Source organism: Mustelus asterias, unplaced genomic scaffold (genome assembly GCF_964213995.1).
Source record: "Mustelus asterias unplaced genomic scaffold, sMusAst1.hap1.1 HAP1_SCAFFOLD_77, whole genome shotgun sequence".
NCBI lineage: Eukaryota > Metazoa > Chordata > Chondrichthyes > Carcharhiniformes > Triakidae > Mustelus > Mustelus asterias.
In genome coordinates, this window is record NW_027590136.1 from 944,399 (window position 1) to 964,480 (window position 20,082).

The window sequence follows — 20,082 nt, forward strand, 5'->3', positions numbered from 1 at the left end:
CCCCCTGCCAAACTAGTTTAAACCCTCCCGAGTGGCTCTAGCAAATCTCCCCGCCAGGATGTTAGTCCCCCTCCAGTTCAGGTGTAACCTGTCCCTCTTGAACAGGTCACCCCTTCCCCAGAAGAGATCCCAATGATCCACAAATCTAAATCCCTGCCTCCTGCACCTGCTCTCAAGCCAGGCATTCATCTGCCTAATCTTCCTATTCCTACTCTCACTAACATGTGGCACCGGCAGTAATCCAGAAATTACTACCTTCGAGGTCTTGCACTGTAGTCTGCTGCCTAACTCACTAAATTCACTCTTCAGGACCTCATCCTTTTTCACCATGTATGTGAAAACTTTCCCCGCATGTTTCCCCGAACCTCATCACCTCTCACCTTGTGCCCTCTTGTAGTCGACCCTTCTTCCCTGGGGAAAAGCCTCTGACAATCCACCCTACATTTGCTTCTCATAGTTTTGTGGAGGTCACTCCTCAGCATCCGTCTTTCCAGTGAAAACAATCCGAACTTGTCCAACCTCTTCTTGTACCTTAAATCCTCCAGACCAGCAACATACCATTTGACCCTCAGGAAAGGAAAGGCTCGGGCTGTTTTTTCCTAGGACAGAGAAGACTGAAGGGTGACCTGATGCAACTCTTTAAGATTATGAAGGGGTTCAATATTCCAATAGGTATTTCAGTGAGAAACCTCTTTACCCAGTGAATGGTGAGAATGTGGAACTCGCTACCACAGCGAGTGGTTGAGGTGAACAGCATGAATACATTGAAGGGGAAGCTCGATACATACATGAGGGAGAGAGGAATAGAAGGATATGCTGATGGGGGGAGATGAAGAGGGGTGGGTGGAGGCTCATGTGGGGCATAAATACTGACCAATTGAGCCGACTGGCCTGGCCCTGTGCTGTAGACTCAATGGAACAGAGACAAATGTACCTACCTGTAGTATAGAAAACACACTACTTACTATCCAGGATAAAATAAATGTCCCTCATCAACTTTTGTGGATCATTTCAGTGGAGATGTACACTCCCAGGCTCAAAGAGCATCAGCCCACTGGAAACAAAGTTGTGAGACCGGCCAGTCCAGCAGAAAGAAACCCTCCGACCCTCCCACTTCACCAACTGTCAGCATGAACATGGTTCAGTCCTGGATGTGATCAACAGCAGCAATAACAGCAGAATCCAACCTCTGTAATCAATTATGAACTCGCTGGTGTCTCAGCAGGGTAGATGACTGAGTGAATTCTTTCCCACAGTCAGAGCAGGTGAATGGTCTCTCCCCAGTGTGGACTCGCTGGTGTCTTCTCAGGTTGGACAAATCTCGGAACTGCTTCCCACAATCAGAGCAGGGAAATGGTCTCTCCCCAGTGTGAACTCGCTGGTGTTTTTGCAGAGTGGATGAATCTTTGAATTTCTTCGCACACACTGTGCAGATGAACGGCCTTTCCTCAGTGTGAATTCGGTGGTGTGTCAGCAGATGGGTTGAATTTTTGAATCCCTTCCCACAGTCAGAACAGATGAATGACCTCTCCTCGGTGTGAACCTGTCGGTGTCGTATCAGGTTGGATAACCATCTGAACCTTCTTGCGCAGTGAGAGCAGCTGAATTGTTTCTGCTCAGTATGAACTCGCTGGTGTGTCTGCAGGTTGGATGACTGAGTGAATCCCTTCCCACACTGAGAGCAGGTAAACGGCCTCTCCCCAGTGTGAGCTCGCTGGTGTGTCAGCAAATCGGAGAACTGATTGAATCTCTTCCCACACTCAGAGCAGCTGAAAGGCCTCTCCCCAGTGTGAATTCGCTGGTGTGTCTGCAGGTTGGATAACTGAGTGAATCCCTTCCCACACACAGAGCAAACAAATGGCCTCTCCCCAGTGTGAACTCGCTGATGCATCTTCAGGGTGGATGAATGTTTGAAACCTTTCCCACATGCAGTGCAGGTGAATGGCCTTTCCTTAGTGTGAATTCGCTGGTGTGTCAGCAGGTGGGATGAATTTGTGAATCCCTTCCCACAATCAGAGCAGGTAAACGGCCGCTCCCCAGTGTGAATGCGTCGGTGAGTTTCTAGTTTTGAGGGGGTTATGAATCTCTTTCCGCAGTCCTCACATTTCCATGGTTTCTCCGTGGTGCAGGTGTCCTTGTGTCTCTCCATGTTCAACAATCAAATTAGGTTTCTGCACACAGGACACCCGGCTCCAAATGGGAATGTTTTTTCAAGCTGTGTAACTGGTTAAAACTGGAACACTCAGTTCAGAGTGTGTGTGTTGATGCTTTTCCAGTCACACTGATAGTTAATAACTGCTGAAGCTGATAGAGCAGACAATTATTTCTCCATCTAGATTCAGAGGCCACTGATGTTCACTTTGCAATGAATCAACTGAATCTTTCAGATCCTGATGCGACGTTTGATTTGAGATTTCTGGCTTAAATCCTCACTTCTAACATCTGTAAAAGAAGTTGACAAAAGTAATCAGTGTTAGTACAGGATAGAAATTCAGAACAGACAATTCTAGTTCCTCTGGAGCACGTTTTCCTCTCTCATTCCCCAAAATCTGTAAATTTCATTCGCACACATTGGGAGGCAATGCCCGAGTGGTATTATCACGAGATTATTCATCCAAAACTCAGCTAATGTTCTGGGGACCCAGGTTCGAATGACGCCACGGCAGTCGGTAGAATTTGAATTCAATAAAAAAAATGTGGAATTAAGAATCTATTGATGAAGGTGAAACCATTGTCGATTGTCGGAAAACCCCATCTGGTTCACTAATGCCCTTTAGGGAAAGAAATCTGCCATCCTCACCTGTCCTGGCCTACATGTGACACCATAGCCACAGAAATGTGTTGGTTCTCAACTGCCCTCTGAAACAGCCCAGTGACCCAATCAGTTCAAGGGCAATGAGGGATGGGCAATAAATGCTGTAAGAAGTTTAACAACACCAGGTTAAAGCCCAACAGGTATATTTGGTAGCAAAAGCCACACAAGCTTTCGGAGCTCTAAGCCCCTTCTTCAGGTGAAGAGCTACATGTGACACCATAGTGACTGACACCATAGTGACTTAGAGCTCCGAAAGTTTGTGTGGCTTTTGCTACCAAATAAACCTGTTGGACTTTAACCTGGTGTTGTTAAACTTCTTATTGTGTTTACCCCAGTCCAACGCCGGCATCTCCACATCAATAAATGCTGGCCATCCAGTGATGCCCATGTCTCACGAATGAAGAAAAAAGAACTCTCCCTCCATTCTCATTCTGCTGGATCTAATATTCACCCTCCCAATTTTCCTGAAGAGGCTGATTGACAGACCTGGGCCAAACTTTCCAGAGTCTGCAGCCTCCCTGGATTCACTTCCTTTCCCTTCAGTTGCTGCAAGTCAACAATTTCCCCAGAAATGAGAAAAGAAATGGAAAGGGGAAGAAAAGAAAGTGTTTTACTCACAGATTTTGGCCTCTTTTAAGGCGACAGGAGAAAGTTTCAGTCTGTGTGAAGTTCAACCTGCATTGTCACAAAGCCCGCGCCCTGGATTGTCTGGAGGGCCACAGCCCTTCCGGTCCTCCAACACTTCCCATGGGTCAACAATTCAGCATGAACGTCAGAGGGTGGGTTCTCCCCCGGAACATTCGCAGCTTCCCCTCTCCATTAGACATGCGCAGTCCCGGACTTTGGGGGGAGGGGGAGATCACCGAGCGGCTTCTCGCTCTGGCCGGAGCCGTCAGCCGGTTGCCTGGAAACCTTGGCTCGATGTGGTGTAGGGGGAGGGAACAATGGGTGGGGGCGGGGCTCCCGGGTCCGCGCGCCCGGGCCTGCGCACTGGAACCCGGAGACGTCACCGCGTAGCAGAGTGATTCTTATTGGCTATTCAGGCACGCCTCCATTGTGACGTCAGAATACGGAAATTGTCCAATGAGCTTCAGAGTGAAACTTCCTCCTCTGGGCAACATCTGGGAGGAAATCAATGTTTCCCCCTTTCCATTTATTTTCTCATTCTGGGGGAAATTGGGGACTTGCAGCAACTGAAGGGAAAGGAAGTGAATCCAGGAAGGCTGCAGACTCTGAAAAGCTTATAGACGAACATCGGAATTAGGAGCAGGACTAGGCCCAGGTATCTTTTTCTTTAGAATAGAATCCCTACAGTGCAGAAGGAGGCCATTCGGCCCATCGAGTCTGCACCGACCACAATCCCACCCAGGCCCTACCCCCACATATTTTACCTGCTAATCCCTCTAACCTACGCATCTCAGGACTCTAAGGGGCAATTTTTAACCTGGCCAATCAACCTAACCTGCACATCTTTAGACTGTGGGAGGAAACCGGAGCACCCAGAGGAAACCCACGCAGACACGAGGAGAATGTGCAAACTCCACACAGACAGTGACCCGAGCCGGGAATCGAACCCGGGACCCTGGAGCTGTGAAGCAGCAGTGCTAACCACTGTGCTACCGTGCCGCCCAAAGATATTGACATCCTTTAGCCCCCTCAGTTTGACACATTTATTTATCTGGCTAATCGGATGGCCTCTTACCCAATGTTCACAATTAAAGGGGGAATTTTCCCAGGAGAAAGCTAACATTTAAATGAACAGAACATTTGTATGGTACAGAGATATGTATAATGTAGTTATATTGTATCTACTACGTTATTTATGATCCCTTATTTCTTGTCTTGAAATATATAGCAATGTGGCTACTTTATATATTTCCAGTGATGGAAACATTACAACATAGAAGGAATCAGTTTGGCAACTCAGATCCATGCCAACTCTCTGTGGAGCAATTCAGTCAGTCCCATTCCCTCTCTATATTCCCATTCCCCTGAGTTTCACATCACAATGGAATGGGGTGAGAGTGCCAGATAATCTGGGACTGGGGTGGAGTTGTGCAATGTCACTGAGGAGGAACAAAACGGTCTTGATGATGATGTGGATATGTGGCTGGAAGCTCATCTTGGGGTGAAATATTTCAGCACCAGGTTAAAGTCCAACAGGTTTATTTGGTAGCAAATAAACCTTTGCTACCAAATAAACCTGTTGGACTTTAACCTGGTGTTGTTAAACTTCTTACTGTGTTTACCCCAGTCCAACGCCGGCATCTCCACATCATGAAATATTTCACCATGATTGTGAACAGCCTTGTTCAGCCTCAGACAGTTGCCAGGAAGAGGGAGAGAGTTTTTTAAAAAAGATTATTTATTCGTCGCAAGTAAGGCTTACATTAACATTGCAATGAAGTTCCTGTGAAATTCCCCTAGTCGCCCCACTCCGACGCCTGTTCGGGTCAATGCACTTTTTTAACCAGCACATCTTTCAGTTGCTGGCGAGGGAGTGGAGTTTGCAGTCAGACTGAAGACAATGGGTTCAGTTTTCCCAGTATTTATACAAAAGAAATTTCTGTTCTTTTAGTACTGCAAGTCAGATAAGTCAGGATGGTGTGTGAGTTGGAGGAATTCGGAGGTGATGGTGTTTATATCCACCTGCTACCTTGGTCCTTCTAGATGCTGGAGGTTGAGGGTTTAGGAGATTCTGTCAAAGTTCTTGTCAAGATGCAGATGTATAAATCCCTCTCTTTCACCCCAGCCACTCCTACTTCTCTCTATCTCCTCCCACAGTGCCACAGTGGATCTTGTGTAGACCCAGACTGTGTGGCAGGTTTCCTTCCCTGAAGGACATCAATAAACCAGTTGGGTTTTTATGACAATTCAGCAGCTTTCATGGTTACCTTTTCCTCACGCTGACCCCACAAATTACCAGATTTCCAGATTCATTCAGCTCAATTTCACAACCCACCTTTGCATTTTTGTGGGTTCTTTTTCACTCTGTTTTCTGTTTTAAATCAATTTTGCACTGTTTTAGAAGAGGGGGACTTGCAGTTGGGAAACTGAAACCAAACATGACATCAGAACCTGATGGAGTCGGCCAATTTATTGTAACCTGAATATCATTGTATTTTGAACATGGAAGAAAAAAGTGCCATTCACAGTGGAGAGAAAATGTACATGTGTTCTTTGTGTGGAGAATCATCTGGCCTTTAGGAACATAGTTGCAGTCACAACAGGAAAATAGCATGTGAGGATTGTGGGAAGGAATTCAATTACCCATCCCTGCTGGAAACTCATCAACGCAGTCACACTGGGGAGAGGCCATTCACCTGCTCCCAATGTGGGAAGGGATTCAATCAGTCATCCAACCTCGCAACACACCAGCGAGTTCACACTGGGGAGAAACCGTTCACCTGCTCTGAATGTGGGAATGGATTCGCTCATTCATCCACTCTGTTGAAACAGCATGAACTCACACTCAGGAGAAGCCATTCATTTGCTCCCAGTGTGGGAAGGGATTTGCTGACTTAACCAATTTGTTGAAACACCAGCAAGTTCACACTGGGGAGAGGCCATTCACCTGTTCCCAGTGTGGAAAGGGATTTGTTCAGTCAGCCACTTTGTTCACACACCAGCGAATTCACACTGGGGAAAGGCCATTCACCTGCTCTGTGTGTGGGAAAGAATTCAGTCGGTTATCAACTCTCCTGACACACCAGCGAGTTCAAACTGGGAGAAGTCATTCATCTGCTCTGTGTGTGGGAAAGGATTCAATCACTCATCCAACCTAGCAATACACCAGCGAATCCACAGAGGAGAAGCCATTCATCTGTTCTGTGTGTGTGAAGGGATTCAATCAATCATCTAAACTAGCAATACATCAGCGGGTTCACAGTGTGGAGAGACCATTCACTTGTTTGCAGTGTGGGAAGGGATATGTTACCTCATTGAATCTTCTGACACACCAACAAACTCACAAGTAACTGTTGTGACTGGATTTCAAATTAGGGAGAAACCGTGAAAATGTGGAGACTGTGAGGAGAGTTTCAGTTACCCGTCAGAGCTGGAAGCTCATCGAGGATTCTTTGTTGATAGAGGTTTTCTACAAGCTACTCAGAGACTTGTCTTCTCTCTGGAAGTTTCAAGGCAGTCTATACTCATTATAGCAAATATATTTATAGTTGCTAACTATTTAAAGTGGGATTTACATTGATAAGAGGAATGTTGCTTATTTGGAACTGAAATTGTGATAAGTTAGAAATTAAAGTTCTTTCCTTTCACTTTTAAATATTATTCAACTGTTAATAGTCAAACTGTTTCATTTGTTGGAATTATATTTGAACTTTTATTTAAAAATGTTTATTTTACCATGAAAAATCCCTAATTTGTCAGTGGAATCATTCCTGGAGTGAAGCAACCTATCCTCACACTTATGCCAAAATAGAAAAATTGTTGGGGTCTACTCTGATTTTCTAATGTAATTTAGAGGTTCTGGTCCAGGACCCTAACAGAAAGGATTCACTCAATCATCCACACTGCAAACACTCTGGTTTCACACTGGGGAGAGACCTTACAAATGCCCAGACTGCAGGAACTGCTATAAAAGTTGTGGAGAACTGATGTCTCATCAGCGTATTCACACTGATGAGAGACCATTCAGATGCTTTTACTGTGAGCCTGGGTTCAGGGGATCATCTCAACTCACTGTACCCCAGTGAGTTCACACTGGGGAGAGACCGGGTCCCGATGGACTTAATCCTAGGATCTTACGTGCGGCTATTGAGATAATAGCAAAATTTTGATAATCTGAAATAAAAACAGAAAATTGGAAAAATTTGGCCTGGCAGCATCTGTGGAGAGAGAAACAGAGTTAATGTTCGAGTCCGAATGTCTGTTCTTTAGTTGAAGAGGGGTAGAAATGGTGAGTGAGATAGTGACACTGACATCAACTATCAGCGCAGGATAGAAATTCAGAACAGACAATTCCACTTTCTCGGAACATTCTTTCCTCTCCTTCACCCAAACATGTGGTTCAATCAAACAAAAAGACCAAAATCGGCAACAAAGTACCAATAGAATCCCCCTCCCCAGGGCCACCTGGGCACAGGCAAGATCACAGAAAATCAGTCGGCAGCCAGAGTGACCCCTGCCTCCCCCTTCAGCCCCACCCATCCTGGATCTACAGATTGCTGTTTTAACCAGGGTCTAGAGCAGGTCCAGGAGAAGATCCTTCCACTCACCCACACCCTCCACACTACAGCCTTCTGGACTCAACATTCAGTCCAACAGTTACAGAGAGTGAACTCTCAGCCCGTTCTGTTTCTTTATCTTTGACTGTTTCATTTTTCTTTCTTTCAGTCGGAAGCCCCCCTGCTCCAGACACAGCTTCTGTTTCTTTTGTTTCTTCTCTCGCTCCATCTCCATTCCCTTTGGCTCTTGGGGATTCACTTTTCTCTCATTCGATCTCTCCTGTCTTCCACCCTATCACAGACCTTCCTTTAGTCCCTGTCCCACCCACCCCTTTCTCCAAACCTGTTACATTTCTAACTTTTTCCAGTTCTGGTGAAAGGTCGCAGACTTGAAATGTTAACTCTGTTTCTCTCTCTGCACAGATGCTGCCTGACATATTGAGTTTTTTTCCAACATACCATTTGCCTTTTTTACTGTCTTTTACACCTGCATGCTTACCTTCAGTGATGAGTGTACGAGGACACCCAGGTCTTGTTGCATATTTCCTCCTCCTACTTTATGGCTATTCAGATAGTAATCTGTCTTCCCGTTTTTGCTCCCAAAGTGGATGACCTCACATTTATCCAAATTATACTGCATCTGCCAATCATTTACCCACTCACTCAACTTGTCAAATTACACTGAAGGATTGCTGCATCCTCCTCACAGCTCACCCTCCCACCTTGCTTTGTGTCATTAGCAAATTTGGAGATATTGCATTTAGTTCCCTCATTTAAATCAATAATATATACATAGTAAATAGCTGGGGTCTCAGCTCTGATCCCTTCAGTACCCTATTAGTCACTTCCTGCCATTTGGAAAAAGACCCATTTATCCCTACTCTTTGTTTCCTGTCTGCCAACTAGTTTTCTATCCATCTCAATACACTGCACCAATCCTATGTGCTTTAATTTTACACGTTAATCTTTTTTGACTTTGTCGGAATTCTTCTGAAAGTTTAAATAAACCACATCCACTGGCTCCCCCTCATCAACTCGACTAGTGATATCCTCAAAGAATTCTAATAGTTTTGTCAAGCACAATTTCCCTTTCTATGCGATCCTGCCACTGTTTTTCAAGTGTTTTGCTATAAAATCCTTGAAAATTGATTCTTGAATATTCCCCACTAACAGTGTCAGCCTTACTGGTCTATAATTCCTTACTTTCTCCCTACCCTCCCTTTTTAAATAGTGGGGCTACATTAGCTATCCTCCAACCTGTAGGAACTGTTCCAGAGTTTATAGAATCTTGGAAGTTGACCACCAATTAATCTACTATTTCTCAGGCATCTTCCTCATGTACTCTGGGATGCAAATGATCAAGTCCTGAGGATTTATAGGCCTTTAATCCCATCAGTTTCCCCAACACAAATTGTCGACTAATACTGATCTCCTTCAGTTCCTTCCTCTCACTAAACCCTGTGTTCCCCAACATTTTTGTGTCCTCCTTTGTGAAGACAGAACCAAAGTATGTAGTCAGTTGGTCAGCCATTTCTTTGTTCTCCATTATAAATTCTCCTGTTTCTGACTGTAAATGACATTTGTCTTCATCAATCTTTCTCTCTTCATACACCAGTAGAAATTTTTACAGTCAGTTTTTATGTTCCCTGCAAGCTTACTCTCATATTCCATTTTCCTCTTCTTAATCAATCCCTTGGTCCTCTGTTGCTGAATTCTAAACTGCTCCCAATCATCAGGTCTGTTGTTTTCCTTGGCCAAATTGTATGTCTCTATCTTGGATCTAATGCTATCTCTAATTTCTCAGAATTCTCTGTGTTGTGTCTCACTGCAAAATCCCTAATTTTCCACTTTGGGAAGTTCATCACATGATGATATTTTGAGTCAGACCTGAAGCACTTGTTAATTGTTCCCCAGTCATTCCTGGGGTTCATTTGTTTATTAATGCTGTTCCAATCTGTCTTTTGTTGTGATATCCAGATCTGCTATAGCTGCTTTCACCCCCTACAAAACCTGTCAAAGTCTAACCATGTTTCATAACCATCCAGTAGATCATCTATCTTGTCAATCTCATCATTGAACCCAAACAGTAGATCCAAACCTTTATCAGTGTCCAACTGATGGACATCCAGCTCACAAAATACTTTGCTTCTGATTTTCCTTTTGCTGGGAAGTGACAATGCCAAGGCCAGACCTTGTTTCCCCCTTGGTAGGGATGTAACCAGTGTCCACATCTCCACTTTCATATGGTTCAGACTCTGAGAGCAGCAGCGGGTAATCTGACCCTGACAATTCCCACTCACTTTCAGCCATTTCTCACAAAAGCTGCTGGGATTGCAAAACTTCTGTCTGAAAAATATTTCCCTTTAGCTTCCAATCTCCACCATTAGAAAATATTCCCTCTGACCATGTTACAATCCTGACAGTCTTAAGGTGAAAGAAGAAGTTGGAGCCAACCTTTATTTGGTACAGATTTATTTAGAGTGAAACTTCACAGGTATTTCCCTCCTAACTTCACGCTATGTCAGTACATGTCTCTTTATTTGCATTCATAATCATCCAATCAATGCCCTCAATTTGTATTTACTTAATCTCAAATGATTTGTTATCCCCAAGAGTGGGAGCAGATAATAAGTCTAATCGGAGTGACTGCTGCGATGTCTCAACAGAGGTTGAATCATTCAACGAATATGATTAACAGAAAAATCCCATCACAATAGTTACTTGTGAACTCGCTGGTGTGTCTGCAGAGTGGATGACTGAGTGAATCCCTTCCCACATGTGGAGCAGATGAAAGGTCTCTCTCCAGTGTGAACTCGCTGGTGTAACCGCAGGTTGGATGAGCGAGCAAAACCTTTCCCACAAACGGAGCAAATGAATGGCCTCTCCCCAGTGTGAACTCTCTGGTGTTTCAGCAGATTGGCTGAATGAGCAAATCCCTTCCCACACTGGGAGCAGGTGAATGGTCTCTCTCCGGTGTGCCCTTCCTTGTGTATTGCTAGGTTGGATGACTGATTGAATCCCTTCCCACATACAGAGCAGGTGTATGGTCTTTCCCCAGTGTGAATTCGCTGGTGCGTCCGCAATGTGTGAGAGTGAGCAAATCCCTTCCCACACTGGGAGCAGGTGAACGGCCTCTCCCCAGTGTGAACAGTCTGGTGTGTCAGCAAATTTGATGACCGACTGAATCCCATCCCACATTGGGAGCAGGTGAACGGCTTCTCCTCAGTGCGAATTTGCTTGTGTAATGCAAGGTTGGATGACTGAGTGAATCCCTTCCCACACACAGAGCAGGTGAACGGTCTCTCTCCAGTGTGCATTCGCTGATGTTTCAGCAGATTGGATGAGTGAGCAAATCGCTTCCCACACTGGGAGCAGGTGAATGGTCTCTCCCCAGTGTGAATTCGCTGGTGTTTTACTAGGGTGGATGGGTGAGCAAAACCCTTCCCACACTGGGAGCAGGTGAATGGCCTCTCCCCAGTGTGACTGCGCCGATGAGTTTCCAGCAGGGATGGGTAATTGAATTCCTTCCCACAGTCTCTACATCTCCATGCCATCTCCCTGTTGTGACTGCAATTGTGCTCCGAAAGGCCAGATGATTGGTTGAAGTCTTGTCCACACAGAGAACATATATGTATAGTTTCTCTCCACTGTGAACGGTGCTATTTTCTTCCACGTTCAAAATACAATGATATTCAGGTTACAATAAATTGGCCAATTCCATCAGGTTCTGATACATTGTTTGAATCCTCATCTTCTAAAACCCTGTGAAATTGATTAAAACAGAAAGAAGAGAGTAAGGGAACCCACAAAAATACAATGGTTGTGAAATTGAGCTGAATTAATCTGGGGCCAGCACTCGGAAAAAGTGACCATGAAAGCTTTTGGATTGTCATGAAAAACCCAACTGATTCACCAAGATCAAAGCAAAATACTGCGGATGCTGGAATCTGAAACAGAAACAGAAAATGCTGGAGAAACTCAGCAGGTCTGACAGCATCTGTAGAGAGAGAATGGGGCCAACGTTCTGAGTCTGGAAGACCCATTGTCGACAAGTGTCATCCAGACTCAAAACATTGGCTCTATTCTCTCTCCACAGACACTGTCAGACCTGCTGAGTTTCTCCAGCATTTTCTGTTTTTGTTCCAACTGATTCACTAATGTCCTTCACGAAAAGAAACTTGTCATCCGGGCATGGTCTACACAAGACTCTGGGCACTGTGGGAGGAGACAGAGAGAAGTCGGAAAGGCCAGGGGTGAAGGAGAGGGATTTTATACATCAACAACTCAATGAGAACTTTGACAGAATCTCCCAAACCCTCAACCTCCATCATTAAGAAGGACTAAGATAGCAGGTAGACGTGAACACCATCACCTCCAAGTTCCCCTCCAACTCACACACCATCCTGACTTGTCTGATGTCCAGGACTAAGATAATTATTTTCCAAATCAATACTGGGAAGTCTGAACCCATTGTCTTCAGTCCCCACTACAAACTCCACTCCCTCACCAGCAACTCTATCCCTCTTCCTGGGAACTGTCTGAGGCTGAACCAGGCTGTTCACAATCCTGGTGAAATATTTCATGATGTGGAGATGCCGGCGTTGGACTGGGGTAAACACAGTAATATTTCACCCCAAGATGAGGTTCCAGCCACATATCCACATCATCATCAAGACCGTCTACTTCCACCTCAGTGACATCGCCCGACTCCGCCCCAGTCTCAGCTCATCTGGAACCCTCATCCATTCTATTGTGACGTCACATTCTCTCCATTGTGACGTCACACTCACTCTCCATTGTGACGCGTAACTGTCATGAATTCTATTGTGACGTTAGGACTTCACTCCCTGCCGGCCTCCCACACTCAGCCTCAATGGCGGCAGTCAGCCCAGGCCCAACACTACAAGTTGCGGCTCCATTTGGCACAAACGGGGGGAACCGGGAAGTTCATTTCCGGGGTTTGCCTTTGAACATGTTTAGGAAGCTCTTCACCCACCCGCCATGTTCATCGCTCCCCGCGCGCCGCCCTCGACCTGATATTGATCTTGGTTCCGATTTAAAACCGTCCGTCCATCGCCATTACCCGCACTGCGCATGCTTCAGATCCCGCCCCTCATTCATTCTGATTGGTTGGAGGACCAGCCGCTCCCGCTCGGTCCTCCAGCCCCGCCCCCTCTTCCTATTGGTCCGGAGCTGCCGTCAATCAGTCCCCGGGCATTGTGATGTGGAGCATGCGCAGTGTCATTGTTGTCCTAGGCGCTTGTTTGTCCCGGAGAAGCGGAGTCAGCGTTAGGCGGTGGCTGGGAGGATTTGGAAACACTTTGTGGATCCGCAAACCCTTCAGAATCATTGTCAGCTCCCTGGTTTGCAGCTGCGGGGCTTCTCCCTCCCGGGAACAGGCCCAGGTTAACGGCCCCATCCTGGCTCAGCCACTGGAGGATGGTTCACATCAGAGGATGGGGGAGGGGGACAATAAATAAGAGGTTACACTTTGGCTTCAAATCAATGAGGACTCTGATCTCTGGGAAGGAAGGAAACCCTGGGAGGTGGGCGGGGAGGATTCACAAACACCCGCTGGAGCCCCCAACACCCCCTGTAAGACCCATTGGTTTTATTGTCAGTCTGCAGACAGGAGCTGGAGAACTGAACCCATGATGTGGAGATGCCAGCATTGGACTGGGGTAAACACAGTAAGAGTTTTAACAACACCAGGTTAAAGTCCAACAGGTTTATTTGACAGCAAATGCGATTAGCTTTTGGAGCGCTGCTCCTTTGCCAGATGGAGTGGATATCTGCACCCAGACAGAGGAGAGGGAGGGAGAAAACTGGGAGTGGAGGAAAGAAATGGTGGAGATGGTGAGATGGGTTTGGATTTCAGCCCAGGGAGGAGGGAGAGTGTGTGGGACAGGGATTTACAGATTTGGGGGAACAAAAGAGGAAAAAATGTTACAGAAAAACTAGAATTATCTTTTCAGAACTTCTATCCCAGACTTAGGTATCATTTTCCTAAATTTCTTTTGCAGGGTGTTAGAAGGGGAGAATTTGCAGATAAAAAGTACAAAAGCAAACATCACATCAATATTTAACAGAATCACCCGATTCGTCAGGATTTGAATATCATCAACCTTACACTGTGGAAGGAGGAGAATGTCTGTTCTGTCTGTGGGAAAAGATTTCAAACATCACTGTGACTGGAAAAGCACCGAGACACACACACCCGAATGAGAGTGTTCCAGTTAACTGACTGTGGAAAGAGCTTCAACCAGTTACACAGCCTGATAAAACATCACACCATCCACAGCGAGGAGAAACTGTACATGTGTTCTGTGTGTGGATGAAGCTTCAACTGATCGTGCAACCTGGAGCGACACAAGGACACCGGCACCATGGAGAAACCGTGGAAATGTGGGGACTGTGGGAAGGGATTTAATTATCCATCTCGGCTGGAATACCATCGATGCACTCACACTGGAGCCAACATCACACACAGGCCACTGAAATGTGGGGACTGTGGTAAAGTGATCAGATCCCCATCAGATCTGGAAACTCATCGACGTGGTCACACTGGGGAGAGACCATTCACCTGCTTCAAGTGTGGGAAAGGATTTGCTCGGACATCCACCCTGCTGAGACACCAGCGAGTTCACACTGGGGTGAGGCCGTTCATCTGCTCCCAATGTGGCATGGGATTCACTCAGTTATCTCACCTCACTGTACTTCAGCAAGTTCACACTGGGGAGAGACCATTTAGCTGCTCTGTGTGTGGGAAGGGATTCAGCAGTTTAACTAATCTCACTTTTCATCAGCTTGTTCACACTGATGAGAGACTTTTTAAATGTTCGGACTGTGGTAAGAGCTTCAAAAGCACAAGGAATCTACAGAGACACCAATACATTCACTCTAGTCAGAGCCCATTCTCCTGTTCTGTGTGCGGTAAGGGATTCACTCGGTCATTCAGTCTCCTGCGACACCAGCGAGTTCACACTGGGGCGAGGCCGTTCTCTTGCACTAAATGTGGAAAGCGATTCAGTCGGTCGTGCAGCTTGCAGAGACATCAACAAATTCACTCTGCGGAGAACCCATTCATCTGTTTCATCTGTGGTAAGGGATTCACTCAGTCAGCTCTCCTCCTGAGACACCAGCGTGTTCACTCTACAGAGAGGCCTTTCATCTGCTCTGAGTGTGGGATAGGATTCATTCAGTCATTCCAACTACTGAGACACCAGCGAGTTCACACTGGAGAGAGGCCATTCATCTGCTCCCAGTGTGGGAAGGGATTTACTCAGTCCTACCACCTACTGAGACACCAGCGAGTTCATGAGTGACTGCAGGGTTGGAATCTGCTATTATTGCTCCTGTTAATCACATCCGGGACTGGACTATGTTCATTCTGACAGGGCTCATTCTTTTCATGATAATAATTCCTGTGACTGCACTGGAGTTTAATATTTTCTCATAGTGTTAAGTCTAACAGCGTTTTGACACTGTGTGTTTGGTAAAAGTTTAAAATTTCAACGTTTATTTATTGTTGATTTCCCCAAGATAAGAGACAAATTAATGTCCTTGTTGTGATAGGAAGTTGAGGAAATATACATACGAACAAGTAACCAGGATGTGAAGCAGCATGTGACTGAAGTGTTACTGGGGAGCACTTTGGGATCAATGACCATAATTCGATTAGTTTTAACATAGTTATGGAAAAGGATAGGTCTGGTCCACAAGTTAAAGTTCTAAATTGGGGCTTGGCCAATTTTGATGGTATTGTACAGGAACTTTCACAAGCTGATTGGGGAAGGCTGTTCACAGGTCAAGGAACGTCTGGCATGTGGGATGCTTTCAGAAGCGAGATAGCGAGAGTTCAGGGCCAGCACCTTCCTGTTACTGTAAAGGACAAAGCTGGCAGGAGAAGGAAACACTCGATGACGAGAGATACTGAGATTCTGGTCAATAGAAAGAAGGAAGCATATGTCAGGTACAGGCAGCTGGGGCCAAGTGAATCCCTTGAGGAGTATCGGGAGTGCAGAAGTCCACTTAAAATGGAAATCAGGAGGGCAAAAAGGGAACAGGAGATCGCTTTGGCAGATAAGGTCAAAGAAAATCCAAAGAGATTCTACAAGTATGTTAAGGGCAAAAGAGTAACGAGGGAGAGAATCGGCCCCTTAAAGATCAACAAGGTCATTCATGTGTGAAGCCACAGGAGATGGGTGAGATCCTAATGGAATATTTCTCATCAGTATTTACCCTGGAGAAAGACATGAAAACTTGGGAATTCAGGGATGTAAATAGTGATGTCTTCAATGGCGCCCACATTACAGAAGACAAGGTGCTGGAAGTTTTAAAACACATAAAGGTAGATAAATCTCAAGGACCAGATCAAGTGCATCCCAGGACATTGTGGGAAGCCGGGGAAAAAATTGTGGTGCCCCCTAGTGTATATATTTGTATCATCAACAACCACGGAGGTGCCAGAAGACTGGAGAGAGGCAAATGTTACACTGTTATTTGAGAAAGGCAGCAGGGAAAAGCCAGGGAACTACAGACCGGTGAACCTAACGTCAGTGGTGGGTAAGTTGTTGGACGGTAGTCTGAGAGACAGGATCTACATGCATTTGCAAAGACAAAGGCTGATTACGGATTGTCAGCATCGCTTTGTGCATGGGAAATTGTGTCTTAATTGTGTCTTAATCTTAAAAATTTAACAGAGCTTTTTGAAAGGGTGACCAAAAAAAAATAGATGAGGACGGTGCGGTAGATGTTGTCTACATGGACTTCAGCAAGGCCTTCGACAAGGTACCTATGGTAGACCGGCCAGTTAAGGGTAGATCACATGGGATCCATGGAGAACTAGCCAGACATATGAATGGACCTACCTTGCACTAAGTTGATCTTTCTCCGCACCCTCGCTCTGACTAACGCTACATTCTGCACTCTCTCATTTCCTTCTCTATGAATGGTATACTTTGTCTGTACAGCGCGCAAGAAACAATACTTTTCACTGTATACTAATACGTGATAATAAATCAAATCAAAAATTGAATACAGAATTGGCTTGCTGGTAGGAGACAGAGGGTGGTGGTAGAGGGTTGCTTTTCAAACTGGAATTAGAGCAAGAGATGGATGGTCAGTTCCCCTCTGTCCGGGGCTGGGGGATTCACACTCATTTCCCCAGGGCACTCATTCTCACTGCAACTTTACAGGAGAAAGTCCCCGCTTCAATCCTGCCTGCAAACTTTGTGTTTAAAATTGTTACTGAGGAGGAATTAACAGTGAGTTTAGTTTCATGTTGAACAGGATGAGAGTTACTGTTGTCTCCTTCTTAAAACTCCTTCTTCATCTTTAAACAGATAACGGTAAGTCAGAGAAAACTATCCACGGTGACCCCAAAACTAGATACTGCAAATCCGACCTCAAAACAGTGAATATCTTCCCAAACTCAAAGCAGGTGAACAGCCCCTCCCCAATGTGAACTTGGTATACAGTGAGTTGAAATGATCCCCTGAACCCAGTCTCTCATCAGTGTGAAAACATTGATGAGACATTAGTAATCCACAATTTTGGGGTGGCACGGTGACACAATGGTTAGCACTGCTGCCACATAGTGCCAGGGATCTGGGTTCAATTCTGCCTTCGGGTCAGTGTCTGTGTGGAGTTTGCACATTCTCCCCATGTCTGCATGGGTTTCCTCCGGGTACTCCGATTTCCTCCCACAGTCCAAAGATGTGCAGGTTTGTTTGATTAGCCATGCTAAATTGGCCCGAGTGTCAGGAGAATTAGTAGGGTAAATATGTGGGGTTTGGGGAATAGGGCCTGGGGGGGATTGTGGTCAGACTCAATGGGCCAAATGGCCTCCTTCTGAATGTAAGGATTCTATAAAACTTTTATAGCAGCTCCCACAGTCTGGGCAAATTTAAGGTCTCTCCTCAGTATGAAACTGGGGTGTTTGCAGGATGGGTGAGTGAATCCCTTCTGTTAGGGTCCTGGACCAGAACCCCTAAATTACATTCGGAAGTCAAGCTAGATCCCATCAATTTTTCTATTTTGGCATAAATGTGAGGATCGGATGCTTCTGACGAGGAGAAATTCCACTGACAAATTAGGGATCTTTCATAGTAAAGCTAACTTTATTTAATATCACAGTTTAAATATAACTCTAACAAATGAATCAGCTTAATCATTAACAGTTGAACAACATTTAAAAATGCAAAGAAACAATCTTAATTTCTAACTTATCACTATTTCAGTTCCAAATAAGCAACATTACTCTTATAGTTGTAAGTACCACTTTAAATATAGTTAGCAACCATAAATATACTTGAGTGTAGACAGTCTTAAAGCTTTCAGAAAGTCTCAGAGCAGCTTGTAGAAACCCTCTATCTTCAAACGATCAGAACTGCAAAAGCTTCTTTCTCCCTGCAGAGACCCACTATCACATGACCTGTCAATCAAATCTAGAAATCCCAGAGGAATGTCTTGTTTAAACAAAAGCCCATCAGCTCTATCAAAGTAACTGATTCCCAGCTTTCACAACCCTTGAGAGACGCAGACACGCCAGATACCTGCAGAATAAAGCTGGATTTTTAAACATTCCCCCTCAGCAGAAAAACATACACCCACTGCAACACGACCATCACGCTTCCCACACTTGAAGCAGATAAATGGCATCTCCCCAGTTTAAACCCACTGGTGTCTAACAAGCTGAGAAGACTGAATGATCCCTTGCCTTACTCAGAGCAGGTAAAGGGCATTTCCCCAGTGTGGTTTCCAGCTCTGACGGTTAATTGAATATCTCTTTATACTCTCCACATTTCCATGGTTTCTGCCAAATGTGACTGGTTATCAATGATGCTGATTTCTTCCATGTTCAAAACTTTCTACTTTTCAGGTTATGATAAATTCTGTGGCTACATCCAATCCTGATCTGATGTTTTGTGAGAGTTTCCTGGCCACAAATCCTCTAAGACCGACTATATTAACATTATCGCAGGATTACTACCAGTGCCATGTGCTACTCAGAGTCGAAACAGCAGGATATATTGGATGAATACCTGGCTGAAAAGATGATGTGAGAGGCAGGGTTTCAGATTCCTGGGACATTGCGACTGGTTCTGGGGAAGGTGGGACCAATACAAACTGGACAGGGCCAGGACTGATGTCCTTGGGGGGTTGGGGTGTACTTGTTGAGTCATTGGGAAGGTTTAAACTAAAATGGCAGGGAGATGGAAACCTATGTAAGGATTCAGAGCAGAGGGTATCAAGAACAAGAGAAAAAGACAGCAAGAAGAATAAGAAAAGTGATAGGCAGAGAATTGAGAGCCAGAATCAGATACGGACACAGTAAAAAATGGTAGGAACTGGACAACAAATGTTAAAAGGAGAAGCCTTAAAGTTTTGTACATGAACGCTTGGAGCATTCAAAATAAAATGGATGAATTTTTGCACAGTTAGATGTAAAGGGGTATGATACAGTTGGGACTACAGAGACATAGCTCCAAGGTGACCAAGGATGGGAACTAAACATTGAGGGCTATTCAGTGTTTAGGAAGGACAGACATAAACAAAAACGTGGTGGAGTTGCGTTGTTAATTAAAGATGATATGTGGAATATGTATGGGTCAAGTTAAGCCACACCAAGGGGCAAAAAAACATTTGTGGGTGTGGTATACAGACTAACAATGTTGGGAATAGTGGTAATGTTGGGAAAGCATTAGACAGGAAATCAGAGATGCATGTGTTAAAGAAATATCTGTGATTATCAGTGACTTTAATCTGCATATAGATTGGGTGATCAAATTCATCACATTACAATAGAGGAGGAATTTTTGGAGTGGTTTTCTGGACCAATAACTTTGAGGGACTAAGGGAGCATGCCACCTTGAACTGGGTATTGTGCAATGAGAAAGAATTGACAATCTAGTTGAGAGAGAACCCTTGGGGACGAGTGACCATAATATGATAGAATTCTTTGTCAAAGTGGATAATGATGTAGTTGATTCTGACACCAGAGTCCTGAATCTCAGTAAAGGTAACTATAATGGATTGAGGCATGAATTGGCTATGATGGACTGGGAAACATGACTGAAAGGA

At 45.0% G+C, this 20,082-nt stretch overlaps 1 protein-coding gene across 1 annotated transcript; it reads right to left on the reverse strand.

Annotated features, from left to right (window-relative positions):
* Window positions 1-1,195: 1,195 nt before the first annotated feature.
* On the reverse strand, window positions 1,196-12,925 carry LOC144483779 (uncharacterized). Its single transcript, XM_078202327.1, has 4 exons — window positions 12,789-12,925; window positions 10,720-11,760; window positions 10,228-10,234; window positions 1,196-2,116 (listed from the first exon to the last, which is right to left on the reverse strand). The coding sequence occupies exons 2-4, from the start codon at window positions 11,550-11,552 to the stop codon at window positions 1,196-1,198; spliced, it is 1,761 nt and encodes a 586-aa protein (XP_078058453.1). The 5' UTR covers window positions 11,553-11,760; window positions 12,789-12,925.
* Between the last annotated feature and the right edge of the window lie 7,157 nt (window positions 12,926-20,082).

Excerpts from the sequence above, each read along its gene's own strand:
- LOC144483779 (XM_078202327.1), bottom strand. The coding sequence starts at position 11,552 with ATGGCATGGAGATGTAGAGACTGTGGGAAGGAATTCAATTACCCATCC.